General features: G+C 38.3%; 1 protein-coding gene across 1 annotated transcript in view; it reads left to right on the forward strand.

Moving 5' to 3' along the window:
• The first annotated feature begins 10,608 nt into the window (after window positions 1-10,608).
• The window catches only part of LOC126418540 (tRNA-dihydrouridine(16/17) synthase [NAD(P)(+)]-like), a 253,050-nt gene continuing 239,505 nt past the window's right edge, over window positions 10,609-24,153 (forward strand). Inside the window, exon 1 of the mRNA XM_050085357.1 lies at window positions 10,609-10,716. Coding sequence (XP_049941314.1) covers window positions 10,714-10,716 — 3 coding nt within the window. The 5' untranslated portion in view covers window positions 10,609-10,713. The remainder of the gene's footprint in view (window positions 10,717-24,153) is intronic.

A 24,153-nucleotide genomic window follows, 5' to 3' on the forward strand; every position in this document is an offset into this window, starting at 1 on the left:
TTATACAGGAATTCTTCTATGTCAGCATCAGGGGATCTTTATATAGTTATAATAACTAGTTGAATGTCAGTAAGTTCAATAGCTGACATTTCAAAGACTTTTTCTTTATTCCATTCAGGGTATGTTTGGATTGCTTTATACCTTAAATTCTGCTTTGCAAAGATAGCTGTCAATGTGAGTATGCCAGGTAAGCTTAGGTTGGAGCCACATACCTAAAAATATGTGTGTCTGATATATGCATTTTTAAATCCTCTTCACTATTTCTCTTGACATTATGAAAATTTAACACTACAGTTTTAATTTTATTTATTACTAGTTTGTTTTGGCTGAACCAGTTCTCAACACTAGTTAAGGTCTCAGATAGTATGGTCTATAACATTCCTGCTGTCTTCCCACTGACTAAAATGCTTATCACCTGCAGCCTGGATAGCACTGTGGCACTGTTTGGTTAATTTTTACAAAATGGGGCCCAGTGCGGAGCCCTGTGGTATGCCATACTTCACTTCTTTGTAATCAGAATAGTGTCTGGTTGGTTTATTATCTTCCTGAAATTGTACTTCTTCTGCTTGCAAACGGCCAATAAGATGTAATCTAAGCCAGTTGTTAAGTGTACCTCTGATATCAGTACTATCAAGTTTCTGCATCAGTAGGATATGGTCTATGTTGATGATGATAAGGGCTTAGTGAAATGAAGGCATATACCAGTTACTTTTTCTGTATGTTCAAGTTTTTGTACCACTTCACTCAGAAATTCAGTATTGCTGTTTCTGTTGATTGGCCTTTCTGGAAACCATGTTAGGCTGTGGATAATATGTTACACTTTCCTAGAAAATCTAATAATGCTTATACATGATAGTTGGTAACTTTGTGTTATTATTTATTAGATTGACAGAGATTAATGTGATGTTTTTAAGCACGAGTAGCAGGATAACTCTAGAATTGTACAACATTGTTTTCTAATGACTGCTGACTCATGTCGCTGTGGAAACCTTAAAACATTTGCAGTGGATGTACATCACAAATCTGACTGCAAATATAGATGTAGAACTGTTTTGGTAAGAAGTTGGACATTAAGAGGACAATTCATGCCCATAACACAAGAAGTGGACATGCAATTTATATGCATATGCTAGGCTGGTAAAAAGACCCACAACAACTACAAACATCTTAGTCTTATCTGATTCAACAAATTACCTGAATATCTTCACAGTGCCCATAGATATTTAAAACTAGTCTTGTGAAATGGGTGAGAAGCAGTGCTTGTAAAAAAAGAGCTTCCAGCACAGTGACCTTCCAGGGGTGTTTTTTTTTTTAATTTAGATGTCTTAAAACGTTATTTTAATGCTGCTTTCTCATCAGAGATACCAGTATAATGTACTGGCACATACTATCACAAATCAAGCACTGGTGGGAGGCAAATAATTTTGCTATGCTCAAGAATTTCTTGAGTATGTGTCGAAAGAGCCTCATTTCATATGGAAATAAACAATGAATAAACAACGGACTTTGTTTTGTAACCATCAGGCTGTGTAACTATTTTACTACCATACTGTCTCATGTGCATACTTGAATTAATCTCTTTAATGATTTTTTGTCTTTTTCATTAACTATGTACTGCATTTATCTTGTAATTGCTTTATTTTGTAATTATTCATTGTTTATGTCATTTACCTAATTATATATTTATCTATTTTGTATTTCTTGTGCTTAGTGACGGGTGCCCGAGGTTTTTTTAATTATATTATTATTTATATAACTTCGATGGCACCATTTTGCATGTAAATATGCCCCAATGTGAATAAAGCATTTGTATTTAAATTTTATGTTACTTCTAAAACTGTCATCTAAAATACCACAGAATTTCAAAGTTTCACGAAACGAAGTTCTAGTAACAGTTATGTAGCCTACATACTTCCTAAGCAGCGCACCCTAAAATAATTGTGAAATGCTGAATTAAAAATGTAAAAATAAAACATTTCTAGGGTATTATATGCTGGAAAAACTCAAGTATATATAATAAAATATATTCATCTGTGAAAACTTTAACAAATCATTGTATAGTAATACGTATCAAACCTAATGTAAGTGACATGGTTCACTTAAAAATATAAGTTGTTATGAAAGAATGAACTCTGATGTAGTTTGCCACAAAATTATATAAAGGACGGAATATAAATTTCTGTACTAAACTGTAATTCTGTAATAGGGACATAATTTACAGCTATCTCTGAAGATATTGTATTTGTATGACTGATGCATGATATGGTACCTCAAAGTCCCACAGAATTTGAATTATAAATAAAATTATCTATAATAGTTGTCTGTATTGTTGGAAGTTCTGTTTATGTTTATTCCCCTCCATCAAACATTTGTTTTTATTAAAACTACAAAACAAATTTTACAAAAAATGTTTTACAATCCATACCTCCCCAACCTTATCCTCAAAATTGGCAGGTTGTTAAACTCTAACCTGCATTCTTTTGTTTGCATCTTTAAATAATTCCCAGAATTAAGAACAAAGTTGAGTCCACGTGAGAATGTTAGGGGAAAAAAAGCAAGAAACATTAAATTTTGATTGCTTATTGTGAAGTAGTATACAGCTACTTGTCACCCTTTGTAATGTAGCTTTATGGAGATCTCCAGAGGCTTATTTTCTTCCCTGTATAAATATGTGGACTACAGAAAGTTTAAACAGGTAAGAAAGCCTGAAATTAAAGCAAATGCAGTGGGTTATTTATCACCCCACTCCAAAAAGTCCACAAAATATTATGAGAAACGTGCAGAATATCTGCCAGCCAATTTATTCATGATGGCAGTTTGGAAAAGTGATTTAATATATTCTTTGGATCAACTGGAATGCTATGATGCACAGAGAGGAGAGCAAGGCCACTCAGTCTGATTTATATTATTCCTTAGGTTTTTAAACTTTTTAATGTCATAAATGATGTTTCTGGCATTACTGTTGCAACTGGGAGGATGACTAGAATTTGGAGGAGAGCTCTAATATTCCGGGAAAATTGGATTGTAGGTCTATAATACTGCCAATGCATTCTCTGATGTTTTACTGCACTAATCATTCACCTATTTTTGTTTCAAAGCAGACAAGAGTTCTGACGACATCAGTTGATAAAATTTGAAGGACTCCAGATTAGCTTTGGTACTGCAGTCTAAGTACTTTCTCAGAATTATGCTCAAAGAAATTTAATTAAATTTTGATTGCTCTGAAACATGTCATGGAATGGGTTTCTTCTGTGCTCCGAGAAAAGTAAGGCTGTTTTACATAAGAAACATTCCTTTGGGATCAGGTCTGTTATCTCGATATTTCGTTGTGGACACAAACATCATACTGTGATTATTACTTCAGCTTCCTCTGCAAGTTTTGAGGTCACACTAAACAGATTTTATATCACTATCCTGTACTATTTGTTCTAAGATATTGGGCACATTGCTAATATGTTGTAATGCTGCAACAAGGTTACAGTTAACACTTTGAAGAATTGCAAGGAGAAAGCGTTAAGGAGATGATTTTATCCAGTAGTACAAGACAAACAATGAAATGACCATGCGTGATCACACACAATTTGTGTGCTGCTTCAGCAATTTCTTTGTTAACCCATGATTCCAACTGTTGCAGAAAATGCACTATGACAAAGCATTTCCTTAAACCACACAACTGTCTCATGTTTGTAAATCCACAGTGTTTCACACATTATGAAAAGTGCTGAGGGAACTCCTAAAGAAGTTTCCAATGGATTGTAATGTCTGTAGCCTGCAGACAGCACAAATCACCTAAGGTTTAAGAGTAGCCACAGCAATGTATATAGCCATTGGATAAGAATTGTTATGAAAGTCTGTGCATTGTGTAAATGACTGCTTGTTGCTGCTGCTCTGTCTGCCCCCGAGCAACCAAAAATCCATAATTACCACCCAATAGTTTCAAATTGAGTAACATTATGTTTGCTAGACCATGCCTGTTAAGTCTGTATAGAGCACAAAAATCAGGAAGGTTTCATGAATAAATTTAATTCTAAATCTCCATAGCAAGCACACAAAGATAGTTGCTAAGTTCCTGCAGTGGCTAATTGTTTCGTCATGAAGAGTGGTGAAACACTTAGAGCTCTGTGGATGCTTTGCTCTCTTATAATATTGCCATGTTCCCGTTACCTTGATTTGATTACTAGTGCTGATGAACTGTGCATTCTTAGGACCATTTTTAAGGTGTCTTGGCAAAACTAAACTCCCAGATTTAGTTAAAACCAGAGGAGAGAATGAAAATGCCCATCATTTAATTAGCTGTCATGACACTCCACTCACTGTTACCATGATGAACTGAAAACAAGTGTAACTTTGGCAATAGTTTGTACCCAAGAACATGGGATGCTAGAAATGTAGGCCCTTAGGTAGCATTCATTGTCATCTATCAGCTAACTGGGAATGCATTAGGAGCTGTGTCAAATATGAAGGGCCTGGTAAGCGTTACAACACAAAGAACCCTGTAATTCAACTGTCAATCCTGCTTGCAGGGTGGTGGGTTCCTGATGTTATTTAAATCATTGATAAATGAACAATTTGTACAATTAATTAAAATGTAACTGGACATTAAGATTCCTTGTAACACATGAAATTTCATTTGCCTAATCTGAGGTGTTGGACACACACACACTGAAAAGAAGAAGATTGTTTTGTAAATTGTGGCTAGAGGACATAAGAAAATGAGTAGGAGCAATATGGATCCCAATGACTGAAGACAGCAATCCAAAGAGGTCTGGATGATAATTTCAAATAGCTGATGATAGTGAAATGCATCCTCTGTGACTATCATTCCTTATAGTCTGAGAATAGCAGGAAATTTGGCACAAATGAAAATTGTCTGCCGCAGCAAGGAATTGCAAAAATTTTCCACGACAGAGGCTATCTAAATAGTCTCATAAGAAGAATGTTAATCTTGTATATGAAGTTAGTATGTACGTACACACACACACACACACACACACACACACACACACACACACACACACACACACACACACACACACACACACCTAGGTTTTAGGGAAATGGTATGTTCTGAGACAGCAGGCTGAAGGTTTCACATTAGTTGTGAAATTCAGTCTTGTGGTATTAACAATGGCTTTAACAGGGCAGGTGTGGCTGAAGCAGTGAGGGGGAAAAAAATGTATCACTCATTCCTGAAGGCTGGCCACCACCAGCAGTTGTAGCTGCAGTGCCTCTTCATGTCTATTTGTACTGTGTCCTGACCTTTATGACAGCAAAGCCTCACTTATAATACTGGTCTAAGACAGTGGCCACCTACTGCTAGTATGCAGGTAGTTTTTGTCTGTTGGTGCCACTGTCTAGCCACACTTTAGTTACCTACACTAATGAGGAATCCCGTAGAGCCGCTGCCCCCCCCCCCCCCCCTCTTGGATGCCCAAGGGCCCCAGGAATATTAATTAATATGTCTGTAAGTAGTATACATTCAGATACCCTTCCTGATATTCACATTTGTAGGATAAATTTCATGCTGTATTGGAGGCTTAAAACAAATTTTCCATATATCCTAACAAAGAGAGAGCAGCACACATCTCTTAATAAATCTCTAATGAATTTGTATTTCATTATATGTCTCTTGGATGTGCAGTCTTCAACAAAACACGTAGTTGTCTTCTGGTTGGCTTATTGACCATGTCCAAGCCACTCGTTTAACAGGAGAATAAACATGGAAGTCAAGTCTGGCACAAGCTGTCCACATTGAAGGCTGTAGCAGTTTGTAGAGGAAGCATTGTCTTCTGCTCTAGTTGGTGTTTGCAAAATGTGGTCTAATGGTAAGTGCACTACAGTGTAAGTGCATAGTCAATTGTTTGAAACTACTTTTTGTGTAACTTGTTTACACTACAGTTTATCCACTACCTAACACACATTATAGATCCATCCACCTATTTTTTTCTGGTGGAGCTCTTGACTGTCTTTCAAGCCTGGAATACTTCATACTCAAGCCTTTGCCCTTGACAGCATTAACTGACAGCAACTTGTTGACATCCAGGTGTTTTCTTGACACTGCAGTGAACACCTACGATCAACAGTGCCTGTTATTGCTTTCACTTTGGCAAGTGTAAAGGTGTTTATTGTTGTTATTACGAGTTTCTGTGATAAAAGACTACAATAAACCTATTGCACATTCAGTGCAACTGCAAAAAGGCCATCCGATCATTTACTTCCAGGAATGGTGTTATGAAGACCGTACGTTGATCAAAAGTGATGCAATAGGTACTCACCAACATTTTATCACCCCCCCCCCTCCATTTTATGCTTAAATAATTATAGACTGAGTTAAGTGTACTGATTTTCCAAAAGATACTTTTTATGTACACTTTGTTTTTGAGTTTCTTATTTGTATGTTAAAACTCTTAGCATCTCAACTTAAAAAAAAATTTATGCATATAAACCATTTTTACTTGAGAATGGAAAGTCCAGGGTGACTAAATAACACGAGGAGTATAGGTAACAAGTAACTAAATGTACAGTTGAGGTGTGTGTGTTAAGGGCTAGCAACATTTTTAGTCTTGCTTATGTGCATACTAACCACTCCACACCTTTACTGGTGTAGAGGTTGCACTATGCAACCTTCGTGCTGATAGGGCGTGCAAATCAAGGCACCTAAACCCACCTTTTTGCTGGTGCCCAAGTAGTGTGCTAATGGACCCTCTCTTAAACACACTTGCGTATCACCTTGCTGACTTCAGGACTCTAATCCTGCAACACCTACCTTATTTCTGAATGGAATTTTTACTCTGCAGCAGTGTGTGCACTGATATGAAACCTCCAGAAGGATTAAAACTGTGTGCCAGACCGAGACTCAAACTCGGGACGTTTGCCTTTCATGGGTGAGTGCTCTGCCGACTGAGCTGCATGAGCATGACTCACGACCCATCCTCACAGTTTCAATTCTGCGAATATCTCGTCTCCTACCTTTCAAACTTCACAGAAGTTCTTCAGCAAACCTTGCAAGACTAGCAATCCTGGAAGAAAGGATATTGCAGAGATATGACTTAGCCACAGCCTGAGGGATGTTTCCAGAATGAAATTTTCACTCTGGAGTGGAGTGGAGCGGATCGTGCACCAATATGAAACTTCCTGCCCAATTGCTGCTTACTGAGAGAGGTCTCACCATGAACCTCTTTCCATGTTGGCTCTCATTGCTTTTGCATGTACACTCTCCTCTGGTGCGTAATTCAAGCTCACATTGCCTCTTTAGATCAATTACACTTGAAATATTCAATAAAGGCTTCCTCCCACTTAGTCTTTTAAATTAACTACTCAGTAATGGTTACAGGATGGAATGAGGCAGATTGTTCATATTTCTCTGAAAGACTCAAAAAGCAGCCACAGTGCCTCTTATAACTTAAGTGTCAGCCAGTTTACAAAATACCTTTCGAAACAAGTTTACAGAATTTCACTGTGATAGACTGTTGGGTAAGGAAAATGCTACTTTATTATGTCACTAAACATATAGATGTCTATGTTTGGTGTAATTATCTGAAAACAGCTAGCATGAAGTTTATATAAATCTCAGTCTCACAAGTAACCGCTCAGAATCTGATGTATTCTACATCATTTGAACCTGCTGTGTATATTTTGCATAGAACAGCAATTGGCAGATTTATTTTGAACCATAAAAAAAAAAAAAACCACCACACACACTGTTTTAGCTATTACAACATTGTTAACAAAAGCAAATTATACTTTTTTTTTTTTTTTTTTTTTTTTTGTAAGAAAAGCATTACAATAAATGCAACAAAAATCAAAATAAATATATTGTAAGACATATAACTTTGTGATTTTTACCACTGCTTACTGAATAACAGAGGCTCTATACAGGGGCGATGTACTTAAGGGCAATATTATGGAAATGGAAGAGGACATAGGTGAAGATGAAATGGGAGATGTGATACTGCGTGAAGAGTTTGACAGAGCACTGAAAGTCTTAAGTCGAAACAAGTCCCCGGGAATAGACAACATTCCATTAGAACTACTGATGGCCTTGGGAGAGCCAGCCCTGACAAAACTCTACCATCTGGGAGTAAGATGTTCGAGACAGGCAAAATACTCTGACTTCAAGAAGAATATAATAATTCCAATCCCAAAGAAAGCAAGTGTTAACAGATGAGAAAATCACTGAACTATCAGTTTAATAAGTCACAGCTGCAAAAAACTAACGCGAATTCTTTACAGACAAATGGAAAAACTGGTAGAAGCCGACCTCGGAGATCAGTTTGGATTCCGTAGAAATGCTGGAACATGTGAGGCAATACTGACCCTATGACTTATCTTAGAAGTTAGATTAAGGAAAGGCAAACATACATTTCTAGCTTTTGTAGACTTAGAGAAAGCTTTTGACAATGTTGACTGGAATACTCTTTTTCTAATTCTGAAGGTGGCAGGTGTCAAATACAGGGAGCGAAAGGCTATCTACAATTTATACAGAAACAGGGAGTGAGACAGGGTTGTAGCCTATCCCCGATGTTATTCAATCTGTCTACTGAGCAAGCAGTAAAGAAAACAAAAGAAGAATTTGGAGTAGGAATTTCAATCTATGGAGAAGAAATAAAAATTTTGAGGTTTGCCGATGACATTGTAATTCTGTCAGAGACAGCAAAGGACCTGGAAGAGCAATTGAACTGAATGGGCATTGTCTTGAAAGGAGGATATAACATGAACATCAACAAAAGCAAAACGAGGATGATGGAATGTAGTCAAATTAAATCAAGTGAAGCTGAGGGAATTAGATTGGGAAATGATTAGTATATGAATTTTGCTATTTGGGGAACATAATAACTGATGTTGGTCGAAGTAGAGAGGATGTAAAATGTAAACTGGCAATGGCAAGGAAAGTGTTTCTGAAGAAGAGAAATTTGTTGGGTAGATCACATAACTAGTAAGGAGACACTGAATAGAATTGGTGAGAAGAGAAACTTGTGGCACAACTTGACTAGAAGAAGGGATCGGTTGGTAGGACATGTTCTGAGGCACTGAGGGACCACCAATTTAGCATTGGAGGCAGTGTGGAGGGTAAAAATCGTAGAGGGAGACCAAGAGATGAATAGGCCTACACTAAACAGATTCAGAAGGATGTAGGTTGCAGTAGGTACTGGGAGCCGAAGAATCTCGCACAGGATAGAGTAGCATGGAGAGCTGCATCAAACCAGTCTGTACTGAAGACCACAACTAGTACAACAACACTGAATAACACCACACAACAATTGTATGTATATCAGCAACATTTAATTGCCAAGAAATACCTTATAAGGGAGCAATACGTCACTCAGACCCCAGGATCCTTGACTGTATTCTAAGATCAAACATAAAAAGTTTCTTTGAGGTAGAAAAGCTGCTGTCCATAAATCAGCATGGATTTAGAAAGCATCACTCAGGCAAAACTCAGGTTCCCCTTTTCTAGCACTATATCCTGCAAACAATGGATGTAGGACAACAGGTAGAGTCCATATTCCTAGATAGCATTTAACATGGTAACCCCACTGCACACTGTAAAAGAAAATCCAAGTGTACAGAATAGGTTCCCTGATATGTGAATGGTTTGAATACTTCTTAAGTAATAGAAACCAGTACGTTGGCATCAATCACAAATACAATAGCATTATCAGGACTACCGGTACTCCAGGAAGTGTGATAGGGCTGGTCTCGTGTTCTATCCATATAAATGATGATGATGGACAGAGTCCTTAATTGTAGTTGAATGACTTCCAAGTTGTATTAGTCATTTGTAGGTTGCTGTGATGCTACAATTTATTTACAAGTTGCCTGTTGGCTTCTGCCTCTGGTTCTTCAACCGATTTTTATTTGATGATTTTTCCGACTTTAGTGGCTGGCAAAACTTCAGAAAAATCATCAAATGTTGGCCAAAGAACAGGGACAGAATCCAACAGGCAACCTGTCAATAAATGGCTACGAAAGCCTTCACTGTCGTTTGTATGTCATATTGTATTCCACTGGGCAGTCATTAACTACGTTGATATGTATTATGTATGCCAGTTACTGACAATGGTTCAGATGATCACCTACAAGGGGGTTGAGCAGACTACTTGCAACTGTGTTACACTTTGGAGTCTTCTTTTGTTAATATGTGGATTAGGCCCTTAATATTTTTTCCAAGTATTGATTACACAACATTGATGTGCTCCGCAGTTACTTATTATATATATATATATAAAAAAAAAAAAACCAACCTGGTCTAATGTACCCAACTTTACCATCCAGAATTACCATACATTTGTCAAAAATTCGATTTAAGACGATTAAAAATTTTGAGACATTATATGAAAACCTGCAGCTCCATATTACAAATAAACACTACGTACATAACATTAAATGGGACCATATAAAAACCAAGACCAATCAGATAGATTATCAACAACTATGTCAACAACAACTACTTGAAGTGGCGGCATACATCGGCGAAACAACAATGATGCAATGCGCAGACTCATTAACAGACTACCATCAGTGCTGCTTACATGACTATTCAGAACTCATGGCGCATGTGCTTTGACGGCTCTATTAATCTAAAATTCCAAAGTATCGCTTGCACGTGTTGGTCGCTGTAGCATCAGTTTAGAATATCTCTGACGTTGATGTGCGTGGATGGATCAGCTGTGGTGAAAAACACTGTGCCAACAACACGACTTCAGTGAGAAAATGGTAAGCGTCGATGCAATTCCTCTTCCTAAGATTACGAATTTTGGGGCGTTCCACTTGCTGTCATTATTTCTTCCTTGTAGACAACAAATAAGAGTAATTTCCTTACGCGAAAGTGAAACCATGCTGACGAGTTGCCAACATATGTAATGGAAATCAAAGAATTGTTTGGTACGTGGGTACCAACGTAACGTCGTTGCAGTGATTGTATTGTAGTGCCAATAATTCATATTGTGCATTATAACGTAGTAAAAAATATAAGCATTCGTGCTGTACACGCTCTTTTGCTTCCGTGAATTGTCATTGTAGCATCATCCTACTGTGCGCGCGTGTTGATTAAAAAGAAAGTGCGAATCAGTCGTAATGATTGTTCTCAATGACTCTTCGTTTTGTAACCACTTGCTCTCAGGAAGTTTGTGTACGTAGATTGTGTGATGAATGTCTAAACGAAAGCACGACATATGTTGTAAATCATGAACAGTAATAGGTAGAACTTCGCAACAGTTTGCATTGCGTAGACGACTGACACAAGCCGACTAGCAGTATATCACACTCATATGACTGATTTTTAACGTCGAATATTAGTTAAGCGATCAGGCATGCGAGAATCACTCCTTACGCCTACACATCAAATTCCACCATTGAGCCCTCGATTAATTGTGTTTTGACAATGTGTTCATGTAATCAGGGTTCTAAGTGTTTCTGCTCTGTAAGCTGTAACATATTCTATACCGTCATTCTGATGGTCTTGGAAACAGCATTATGAGCCTTTTAAGAATGGTAATTGCTTTATAAGCTGCTCTATCATATGTTAGTTTCATGTTCCCTGGATTGTTTGTGCTATAAATCTTAATGATGTGGAACGAGTCATTTTACATTCACATAAAAAATCTGTTTGTAAATGTAGCTAAAGCAAAACATTTTTAAGTTTGTTTGCTTGTTTTAAAAACATACAGATGTGAGTGAGTAACTTTATCCACCATCTTTTACACGTTGCAATAATAGACATTCTTCTGCAGAATAGGAATAGTTTTCAAGAAAAACCTTTTCAGTTTGTTTTCAAGTTCTACTTGGCCGTACGTCGGACATGTTATTCACTGCAAATGATCAAAAATTTTAGTTACAGCAATGTGCACCCAATGTTATGCTGAAGACAGCATTAATGTGGAGTAATGATCGCCTTTTTTTTCTTCTTCTGGTATTGTAATTATGTTCCTTTTGAAATGCAGTGGATTATTTACAACAGCCTTCATGAGGAAATAAATGTGAAGCAGTACTGTTAGTCAAAATGCCCAATCATATTCTTTATCAAAAATCATCTGAATTTGATGGTGTACGCTACAAGAGTATGACATTTTTGTTCCCATATAGTAAGCTGGGAGATGAAGAAGCTTGCACAGGATAGAGTAGCATGGAGAGCTGCATCAAACCAGTCTCAGGACTGAAGATCACAACAACAACAACATAGTAAGCTCTGCCTTATCTGAAACATGTAATGCATCACTGAGTCAAGGCATTTTTCCTGAGAGATTGAAATATTCCATTGTTAAACTCCTATATTAGAAAGGCGATGGAAGAGGTGTCAGTAACTGCTGACCTCTTTCGTATTAGGATGTCAATAACTGTTGACCTGTTTCACAGAAGAGGCTACCATCCTGTTTCCCTACCGACATTTTCCAAAATTTTTGAGAGGATGATGTATTCTAGAATAGTGTCTCATCTGAGCAACAGTATTTAGAAGAGTCGTATGTGACTTATTGTGTAGTAAAGAAACATAGTATCAACTGTACAATAAAGCACACTATTTTGCCAGTGTTTCACAACTTCTTAATTTAAACAAGATATCCAGTTTTTAATGTTCTGATCAGAAACATAATAGAACACAGCCCAACAGAAATAAAACTTGAAAGTGTTTTCGTTCTTGAGTAATAAGTATGTCATCTGCCACTACCATAGGTAAGATAGATAAAATTAATGCTAATTGTAGGGCTGCTGTTCTGGGCTGCAGGATGGTAGGATTATAGCCATCTTACATCCTGTAGGAAGAGTGCGATGTTGCCTCTGCCTCTCCCCACCCCTCCCCTCATGCCCCCTGAAGTCGTGCGTGTGGTGGCAAACAGATATCGTGTTGTGCTACATATCAAGGCTAGCTTGCAAGTTTATAATTTGTTTGTGGTTTAAATTAATGTTAAAACAGTAATGATAATGATCGTAACAGGAACAACACTCAGTTGCTTGTTTCCCTGGGGTGCGAGCTGCAATACCTATTTTGTTGATATGTACACATATATGTACAAATATTTGTACAAATACTTGAGTGCTACAATTTGTGAGGTTATGCTGAGGAATGCTGTTACAGACTTAAGTTATGTGTAAAGAAGGTGGTAGGCTACATAAATTACTCCTCCTTTGAGCCATTATTATTACATTCCATTTTTGTCGTGTTGTATCTCAAAATTCAGATTTTCGCAATCATTGTACAAGACAGCCAGATAATATTCATTTTACAATTAACAAATGGATATAAAAAGGAGCCTAACATATGGATATAAAACTATAAAAGCAGCTTCCCAACACCATAAAATGTATCACAGATGTGAAAAAGTGAGATACAACTAAGGACATGTCTAAAGTACCACTCGTTCTTATTTCAGTAAGAGAATATTCTGATTAAATGTAATAGTACAATAAGTTTCATTTTTCACTATTTGTAAATCAAATACAAAACTCAATCGTGCTACAAAATTGTTTGCATGGTCATGAAACAGAATGGGCAAATGTAAGTAAATATTATATAGGTTTAAGACGTCTCGTACCGTAAAATAAGCAACACAGTACTTGATCAGGATAACCAAAGATAGCGGTGCCACCTGTCAACTTTGACCCAGTACTCCATCAAGGTGGGCGTGGGGCGGGGTGGGACACTCCACACTCCTATTTCGAAAGTATACAATATGATGACTGTGGTGTCACTCATTACAAATGCAGACAGACACAAATAAAGCAATAATATTTAATTGCAGAAATAACTTGAAATTCCTGGGACGGTTATGATAATTATGGGGTTTTGTACAGGGACAAACTAAATACATGGCAATGCTAATAATGAAGATGTACCAAAACAAATACTAATGCAAAAATTAAACAAACAAAATCCTCAAGAAAAATTTAAAAAAAAAAAATCCAGAAATTTCACTTGACCCATATAGCTCAAACTATTTCACGATACCACAAACCCACACATAATCTAGAAACTGGTACCAGAAATTTCACTTGACCCATACAACTCAAATGAAGTCCACGATATCAACAAACCACAACTCACAGATGTAACTATTATCAAAAGTTTGACTTAACCAAAATAACAACACACTCCACGACACCCACCAGTAACAAGTAGTAATTTTGAACTTCAACTAACAACCCAATCCACATAAGAAACTACTTCAACATCAGTTCTGATCTCCACATCTTTAAAGAAAATTACACATAAACACACATCACACATCTAACAGTAAAACAACAAAAAACTATAGAGCTAATACGTCGACAAAAATAATAAATTTTTGAGAATATAATAAATTGGATAGATAAAAAAAATCTACTCACCAAGTGGTGGCAGGAGCAATCACATATAAAAGTTAATGAAATATGCAAGCTTTTGGAGCCAGTGGCTCCTTCTTGTGGCAGATTTGTGTAAGGTTAAGGAAGAGGGATGAAGAAAAAGGACTGGTGTGGTTTAGGAGATGTTGAGAAGCATGGAAAAGTCACCCAGAACCCCGGTCAGGGGAGACTCCTCGGGAAGGGATGACAGGGAAATACTGATTGTCAGGGACTGCACTGGATGAGATTTCAAGAAGCTGAGAGCTTAACCCCTGATCTGGGGTTTTGGTTGACTTTTCTGTAACCCTCCCCACTTCCTAAAACTAACCAATCTTTTTTCTTCATCCCTCTTTCTTCCCGTTCAACATTTCTGCCAGAAGCTCCGAACACTTGCACATTCCCTTAACTTTTGTTTGTGTTTGGTCCTGCCACCACTTGGTTGAGTAGATTTTAATCTCTAGAATAAATTTCTTTTATTTTATGTATATCGTCACAAACTTGTAGATCCTCAGATTATTGGTTTCAGTCAGCAATGAACAACTTCAGAACTGCAGCAAAACATGCGAAAAAGATAAATGTTGCCTGCAGAAATTGTATCACGGACACACTCCCTTTGACTGTTAAACCTGCCCAAAGATGTAAACAACCATGCATGAGCAGCATCTTTTAGACTGAGGGGGGTCTGACAGTCAATCAATTTGTCATTCCACCAGGAAGGAGGTACACAGCTTGTGTTGTCTATAGTTCAACTGCCTAGACGTTCAATACTGCGTTTCGATTGCGTCCGCATTGTTACTTTGTGCCAGGAAGGTCTCTCAACAAGGAAAGTGTCCAGTCGTCTCAGAGTGAACGAAAGCGATGTTGTTTGGACAGGGAGGGGAGACAGAGAGACAGAAACTGTCGATGACACACCTCGCTCAGACCGCCCAAGGGCTACTACTGCAGTGGATGACCACTATCTATAGATTATGGCTCGAGGAACCCTGACAGCAACGCCGTCATGTTGAATAATGCTTTTTGTGCAGCCACAGGACATTGTGTTGCAACTCAGCTTGTGCACAACAGGCTGCACGACGTGCAACTTCACTCCCAATGTCCATGGCGAGGTCCATCTTAGCAACAATGACACCATGCAGTGCGGTACAGATGGGCCCAACAACATGCCGAATGGACCGCTCAGAATTGGCATCACGTTCTCTTCACCAATGAGTGTGGCATATGCCTTCAGCTAGACAATCGTCAGAGATATGTTTGGAGGCAACCCAGTCAGGCTGAACGCCTTAGGCACACTGTCCAGCGAGTGCAGCAAGGTGCAGGTTCCTTGCTGTTTTGGGGTGGCATTATGTGGGGCTGACATTTACCACTGGTGGTCATGGAAGGCGCTGTAATGGCAGTACGATACATGAATGCCATCGTCCGACTGTGATAGGGCAACCATATCAGCAGCATATTGGTGAGGCATTCTTCTTCATGGACAACAATTCACATCTCCATCATCCACATCTTGTGAATGACTTCCTTCAGCATTACGAAATTGATTGACTAGAGTGCCCAGCATGTTCTCCAGATATGAACCCTATTGAACATGCCTGGGATAGATTGATGGGATGGACGATGTGACCCACCAACCACTTTGAGGGATCTTTGCCGAATTGCCATTGAGGAGTGGGACAATCTGGACCAACATTGCCTTGATGAACTTATGTATAGTATGCCACAACAAATTCAGTCGTGCATCAATGAAAGAGAATGTGCTACTGGGTATTAGAGGTACTGGAGTGTACAGCAATCTGGACCACCACCTCTGAAGGTCACGCTGCAATGTGTGGTTTTCATGAGCAATAAAAAGGACGGAAATGATGTTTATGTTGGTTTCTCTTCCAATTTTCTGTGCAGGTTCTGGAACTCTCAGAACCTAGGTGATGCAAAACTTCTTTTTATATGTGTACAACTAGCAGATTGTCTACAACTCAAAACAATAAACTAGACCATGATGAATAGTATTACTGCCATACATATGAAAATTTAAATATGATGAGGCATACCTGTTTTATAAAAACGTGTCTTGGTATACTGGAACCTTAGTGGCATTGTCAAAAGCTAAACACAGAATCACCGCCAGCATCGTCACACATATATAAGTAGTAGTATACACAAGAGATCTTGTCAGCAGCACTACTGTTCAAAGCAATCTCTCTCTGTATCAATGACATGCATGTGTATTATAAAGTATTTGCGTTGTTCTAATTGATCATCCCACAGTGCTCAGGTTGTTGTGTGTATTGCTGCGTCAAATCTTAAGAGGTGACTTCTTGATCACATTGCCTCCAGTTTCCACTCATTGCTTACACTGCTGTTTTGTGTCTGGCATGAGGTGGTGTAACAAAAACAAATAGGTGCACAAGATCAGTTTTCGTTAATTTTAAGAGAATCTGAACATTGCTGAGAAATTTGTACTCTTACTCTCTTTTGATTTTCAAAAAATATTATATCTATCCTGCCCGTAGCTTTTATGTAGTTAATTGCTAATTTGAGGTGTACCATTATCTTTCTTCTGAAATGCCTGTGGCTTCATTTAGGCACGTCTTTTGCGTAGATTCTCATTGAGAAAAATGTAGCCAGTTTTAACTCGGCTGAATAATTTTTAGCTTTTGAGATGGAACAGACATTGTAAAAAAACTGAAGCAACTTGCTAGTAAGTTTGTTTGATGGATAAAAACTTGCCTCTCAAATAATAGAGCACAGCAGCAATCATCTTTTTCTTTCAGATTTTATTAGACAAGTCTAGATTTCATTTAGTACCTAGCCATTATCAATGCGAATCTTAGTACGTTAGTCACTTGTTGTTTGGGTAGTCTTGAACAAACTGTGACAGGAGCCGGAACAACAGGGGACTGACCTACTAGGACAAGAGTTGATGCCATGAAATAGTGCATTGATAATGGCTAGGCACTAGCTGAAATCCAGATTTGCTAATAAAACTTGAAAGAAAAGTATGACTGATTGCTGTGCTCTGTCATTTGAAAGTCGTATCACAGTCGCTGAGTGCACTCACGTACATGATGGAAGGTAACTTGATAAACTTGCCTCGTTATAGAATTTTATGATGGCAGTTTATTTCCATTTGAAAGAAACATACATAGCATAACCATTTTCACATGTTGACTGTCACTAGGGGAAAGCCGGCCACAGCAGAGGCTTATGCCTGACGCCATGTATCCGCCAGTGGCTACAGCAGAGCCTCATGTCTGAGGCTGTATCCCAGCCTGACCTGGTGGTGAAACATCCATCACTATGCATGTGGCAGTCAACATGTGAAAGGTGGCACGAACAAAGGTTTTCTGCAAAGAGAGTTAACTTTTGTCTAATGGAATTGTATAGAATGTACCTACAAAAATTAGAAGACATCACTGCCATCTCTGTGTCAAACCAATTCTCAGTGCTCTACTATTAATCATCATTAGCAATTAGACTGACTCAGCTGGGTTATGGCGTCTTCCACACCCCCTCCCACTTTTTTTTATTGTATTCTCAGCGTGTCTTGTCTCATTAAATCCAAAAAAAATTTTTTTGGGTATGTTAACCATCTTTTCACCTAGGTATTTTTCCTGCCTACCTCCATTTCATTTTCAATACAGTTTTAATTATAGCATCTATTCCCATCTGTTCTCTAACCCTTTTATTTGTGTTTCCTAGTAATTTCCAACATTTATGTGTCCTTAGCTTGCAGATGAACCCCTCAATTTTTGATTATTTTCTTACTGAAAGTCCATATCTCACTCTTGTAAGTCAGAACTAGTGGTCCTCACTTTTCAGACACATTGCAAACCTAGTTTTGAATACTGTTTAATTTAGGATTACACTTCATACTAATTATATTCCTCCTCCTCCTCCTTCTTCTTCTTCTTCTTCTTTTTCCTCCTCTTCTTTGTTGTTGTTAGATTTGTGGATTGTATCGTTAATCAAGGACTCCCATCATTGCCTGTCTCTACACCATCTCACTTCTGCTTTAATAACATCTCCTGGTATTCTTGCCTTCTCTATGGGTACTCTTGCAATATCTGGCCATCTCCTTCTACATCTTCCTCATGGTCTTTTACTAGTTAAGCTTCTGTCACTATCTCCTCTTCCATTCTCATAATATATGCATATCATTTCAACTTTGTTGTTTCTGTCTTGTCCTTTAGTCTCGACCTGTCTGTCCTTTTTCTGGTGTCCTCATTTCTGATTTTATCCTTTCTTGTCTTGCCTTCCATACCTCATAAAAATCTGCTGGATTCATTCATTCTTCCCTTTTTATTGTAGCCCATGTTGGCGTACTAGTAGTGCATGCTATAATGGGTTCATAGTAAGTTGAATATATTTTCACTCCTATGTTTGATTAACTTCTCTCATTAGTAGTTGATGTATCTGCACTAAGATGAGCAAAACAATGCCATCAGCACATGTGATTCAGATATATTCCATTGACCTATACGCCTTCTTTCTTTCTTTCTTATCTAGGTATGTGATAATTTCCGTCTAGAGCTGCAGAGAATACTGCCTCTTTTTCTTTTACTGCATTGTGTGAAATATATATGTAGTAAATGAGACTTCTTGGCAGATTAATACTGTGTGCTGGGCCGAGATTCGAACTTGGGGCTTTTGCCTTGCGCAGGCAAGTGCTCTACCATCTGAGCTACCCAAGCATGACTCGTGAACCATGACCCATCCTCATGGCCATATTTCCACCAGTACCTCGTCTCCTACATTCCAGACTTTACAGAAGCTCTCTTGCAAGACTAGCTCCCCTGGGAGAAAGAATATTGCAGAGAAATGGCTCAGCTACAGGCTGGGGGATGTTTCCAGAATGAAATTTTTCACTCCGCAGCGGAGTGAAAATTTCATTCTGGGTATATGTAGCAACTTGTACCCTGCCGCAACAGGACTTCAGGAAATGAATAAATTCTAAATAAGGAAATATGACTGGAGAGATATGCTAACTGTTATACTGTGGACTGTTAAAATAATAAGTCTTCCCCTTTTGCTGGGGGGGGACTGAAACTAACTTCTCACCAGAAATTCCTGTGAGTTTTGAATTCAAATTCAGACTGTTTTCAGTTAATGTTGTTCGTTGTTCTTCTTCACTGAAGCCATTCTCAGTCTTCCTGCATCACTCTTTCCTTTTGGTTTATAACTGAAATGAAATGATTGTATGGTATAGATGGCTGGGAGTGCCCCCAACCCCCTTCCGGGGAAGTTCGGCTGCCAAATTGCAAGTGTTTTAAGTTGATGCCATATTAGGTGTTTTGCATGTCAATTATGATGATGACAACACAATGCCTAGTCCTCGAGTGGAGAAAATCTCTGACCTGGCCAGGAATTGAATCCGAGCCTGCTGCATGGCAGTCAGATGCGTTGACCACTCAGCCAAGTGGTGGACAGTTTATAATTTATTACTTGTTTACTAATTTCTTCCCCCCATTCTACTGATATGTTGGTTCCATTTTATCCATCCTTGATCTGTTTCCTCATTTACAGAACATGTGTTAAGTTCTTCTCTTTTAATCTTGTTTTATATTTGATCACTGAGGATACATCTTTTAACATTCCTTAAAAATTTCATTTCAGCCGACTTTATTTCCTTTTGTCTTTCTTAGTTAGAGACTAAGACTCACTTCGATGTATTGGTAAAGGGATAGCCATCACTTTGTAAAATTTTGGCTTTGTGTCCTTCCCTGTATTGCCGCACGGCGTTCTGTGTAGTGCGCCACGTATCGTTTGATACGTATTTAATTTATTACTGTAGTTACATCACTTTTTGTGGAGTTGTTAAATTTTGCACCGGTCTTCTGAGATACATTTCACCATGTGAGGTAGCTTATAGGATACTGGATTCGTATTAAACATGGACTCTAATCCCTATTTAGTCATACTGATTTAGTTTCTTCTAAGTTACTACATCTGAATTCCACTGAGCAGGATGACACATTGATTAAGACAACAGACTTGTATTTGGTTTCCAAACCGTGTACACCAAACTGATAAAAGTGAATGTTGAGACAGTTCCTATGAAAATGGTACCAGAAAATTCCCTCAAGTCCTAGTAACTGTCCCTTCCTTTTTATCTGATTTTTCAGGACTGAAAAAGGCCAGCACTGATTTCCACTCGTATTCTCCAACTGACTCAGTGCTCCATCTCTAAATGTTGTTAACGTCAATGTGTTAATCTGATTTTCAGTCCATGCTACGACTCATATTACAACTTTATATATCTTCAGAGAAAGATTCATATTTCATTTTAGTATCTTTGCTACTTTTGTCATTTAGTCACCTACTTCGAGGTATTTATTTGTCTCAGATTATGCTCAAAGAACATTATTGGCATCATGACAAGTTTTTGTGCTGCAGCATAGTGATGTACTGGCACTAGCTCTAGCACAGGTTGTGATTACATCATTCTCCACGTATTTATTTGGGAGCGTTATTTATGCAGCATTTATGTGTAAGACCTCAAGAAATGAATGCGGGTATGCAAAGATTAAATAATTTTTACTTTTGTGAACCAGTAGATTCTGCCATTTTTTTATATTAACTGACAGCAACTATATTGAACAGAACACCATAAAAAACAGTGTATAAAAAGGAACAACTTTTTATTGGCTCAAGGGTCACTTAGTAAAGAAAAACTAAGGCCTGTGAAAAAGGCTTTGCTTTTCAAATCAACTGCACAGAGGGATGTTGTATGACCATGGAAGAGGTGGAAGGATTATCTCGGAATTCCTAATTGAATGAAACAGACTGTGTGGTCGACCATGAAGATGATCTTATATTGTTTGCTTAATATTTACTTGGTTGTAATGGTATTTTTCAAAGAAAATTGTTTCCATCATCTGTAGTAACAGTGGCTTGTTTACAGTATACTACCACTTGCAGATTTATAATGAACACTGCTAGTCCGCATGTCGCACAGTTGTCAGAAACAATATTCTGCAGTTACAATACACTTTGTCATCAAATAGTAAATCATAGCCATGCATCTTGTTTTGTAACTACTTGGTTTATATAGTTGTGTATTGTCATAGCTACAATAGGGCCACTATGACAAGATCGCTCAGATGGGATGAAGTGACCCTCACACGTCTTAGAATTGGACACTGCCCTCTCACTCATAGCTGTTTTACTATGACAAGAGGATCCCCCATTTTGTGATGCTTTCTATCCGCCATATTTTAACAGAGTGTATTTTATGCTGTGATCCAAGGGCAGAAGCAAATATTGGCGGGAATCTGCCCCCTATTATAGCTGATGATGGGATGGGTGTGACTAAGGTTTTAAAGTTTTTTGATGTGTCTGGACTCTGACCTAAACTTTTAGGGTGGGGGTTGTTGTGTTTTGCAGTGTGGCTGGCTTCTCCTTTTTTTTATTCTTGCGGTCAGCGAGCCACATCTATCTGCTTTATTGTTTCAGCTCCTTATACCACTTTCTTCCTGTGTCATTAATGTTTTACTACTTATGCAATACTTTGTTCCATGGTTCTGAGAGGGTACGCAAGTTTTCCAGCAGCACAATGTTTTACTTGCTGTTTTATCTTCCTGTTTTGTGTATTTTACTGACAATCGTCTCAATCTCTTTTCACTCGAGCACTAAAGACATTGTTCTCCACATTCAACAACAAGATTAATTACAACCTTAACCGAGGCATTTAAAATTTGCCAGCTCTTTGAAAAGGCATGGTCTACATCCTTCCCTAATCTGATGGGACTGATGACTTTGCTGATTGGTGTCGTCGTCCCCCCCCCCCCCCCCCCCCGTCAATAAACCAACCAACCAACTAACATCACCAGCTCGCAACCAAATTTTCAACTTTCAATCTAACCAAACTTCGGGCTATGCTACAGACCAGCCTATCACCGCAACCAAGTTGCGATTTTTTTTTTATATATATATATATATATATATATATATATATATATATATATATATATATATATATATATATATATATATATTTTTTTTTTTTTTTCCCCCCCCCTCTGTGCATTGATTCATCATGTTCCACAGATCCCGTCAAGAATGAGAGCCTTCTGGGATACCATATGAAACAGGCCAGGGTACACATTGAGTATGTATACACACTGAAAATAAAATATCACTGTGCTGCTTACTGCAGGGAAGAGGGTCAGAAAAGTGGAGATATAGAGAAGAGGAAAAGCTACTTTGGGTACATTGCTGGAATAGAAGGCGGTGTAGTGCTGGATTGGAGGAAGGAAGGTGATAGCTGGGTGAAGGACAGGGACTAACAAAGGTTGAGGCCATGTGAGTTTGTTCCCTGTGTTGTGGTTGCATGTAGGTGTTTACTGTTCCTTTTTACATTCATTCCTGTAGAGGTTATCAGTAATGTGTAACAATCGAAATTGTCAAGGATAACCCTAAACACATGAACACAATTGAAGTATGATGTAGCCAGTTATGTGCTCACTGACTAAGAGGTGAAATGTGGAGAAAAGTCCTACTTGAATTTCACATTACGACTGCTATGATTCCCTAGCCATCTTGAAACACTGCCCTGGATGAAAGGTAGGTGGGATGTCTCTTAGTCCTTCAGGTACTGTCATCAATGAGGCTATTTGAAATGCAGCACCCTTACTGTTTTGGAACAAGGTCATGAATCACTGGGGATAAGAGTGGTGGAAAACTAATGACAAGCTGTGCTTGACAAAGTCAGCTACACCACTTTTCGTGAAAATTGCAATAGCAAGGAGAAGACGTGATCACATTGAAATTTACTTCACAGACTAGGGTCATGGTAATACACAAATGACTAGAATTACAGAACTACACTTGCACTCTGAACACAAGAATTCAGTACAGTTTGAAGTCATCATGTGTTGGAATCACAGAATCTAGATGTTGTGGTATGCAGTCAAAAATGGCGTGGGTATGCTGCTGGAGAAGGCAGGGCCACGTAGTTTGTAGGGATGATCACAAAGCTTCAACAGTGGTTGCTGAAGTAATGGAGTGAATAAGTTGTCGACATACCCTATCCCAGACATGTTGAGTGAGTCACACTTTAAGCAAATGTGCAAGCCAGGAAGTGGTGGCACCTGTTTTTCTTTGAAGGCAGCTTGCACATTCCTCGTCACGTGTGTCCGGGTGTTGTCCTCCTGAAATGAGACATGCGGAGCAGCCTATAGAAGAAACAGTGCCAGGACATGAGCTATCTTTGCAGTACCCCCTATTTTGGAGTTGCAGCAACTCGGAACAGGAATTAAACTGTTTTTGATTATGGATATGAAAATAGTGTCTACCAAAAAAAAGAAAAATTGACGAAGTTAATTATGAAAGAAACTCTAATTGTTGAGCGACCCTTAAAATGGAAAGATTGTAACAGGAAGGTTTCCGCCCCTCGAATGAAGGTATGTTTTTAAAATGAGAAGCACCCGTACTCGCCAAAAGTTGTAAACGACACACATTTTGGAAGCAGTATAGCGTTAAGGTCGAGTAATAGTGTCAGGTGCATAGAGGTTGTGCACTGTATGTGAACGTTGTAGGGCACGGACCAGAGATCAGTGTTTCGGGGTGCCATACGCTACATTCCGCACGTTGGTTTTAAGAACTTATAACTAAAGTTGAATAAATACTAATTTTCCGAAACTTTGCTCATCAGCAAAGTATGAAGCACATGTTAGAATACCAGAGTACGACAACAGCTTGTGGAACTTGGAAGAGTAAATGTAAACGAAGTAACCAAGAAACCCACACTGTAAAATTTATACAGCTAGATGCATCTGGCTGTTAACTGTTGACGGTCACTCGATTTGATCATTCTACCAGTGCAAAAAATGGGGGGAGAAA

Source organism: Schistocerca serialis, chromosome 1, assembly GCF_023864345.2.
Source record: "Schistocerca serialis cubense isolate TAMUIC-IGC-003099 chromosome 1, iqSchSeri2.2, whole genome shotgun sequence".
Lineage (NCBI taxonomy): Eukaryota > Metazoa > Arthropoda > Insecta > Orthoptera > Acrididae > Schistocerca > Schistocerca serialis.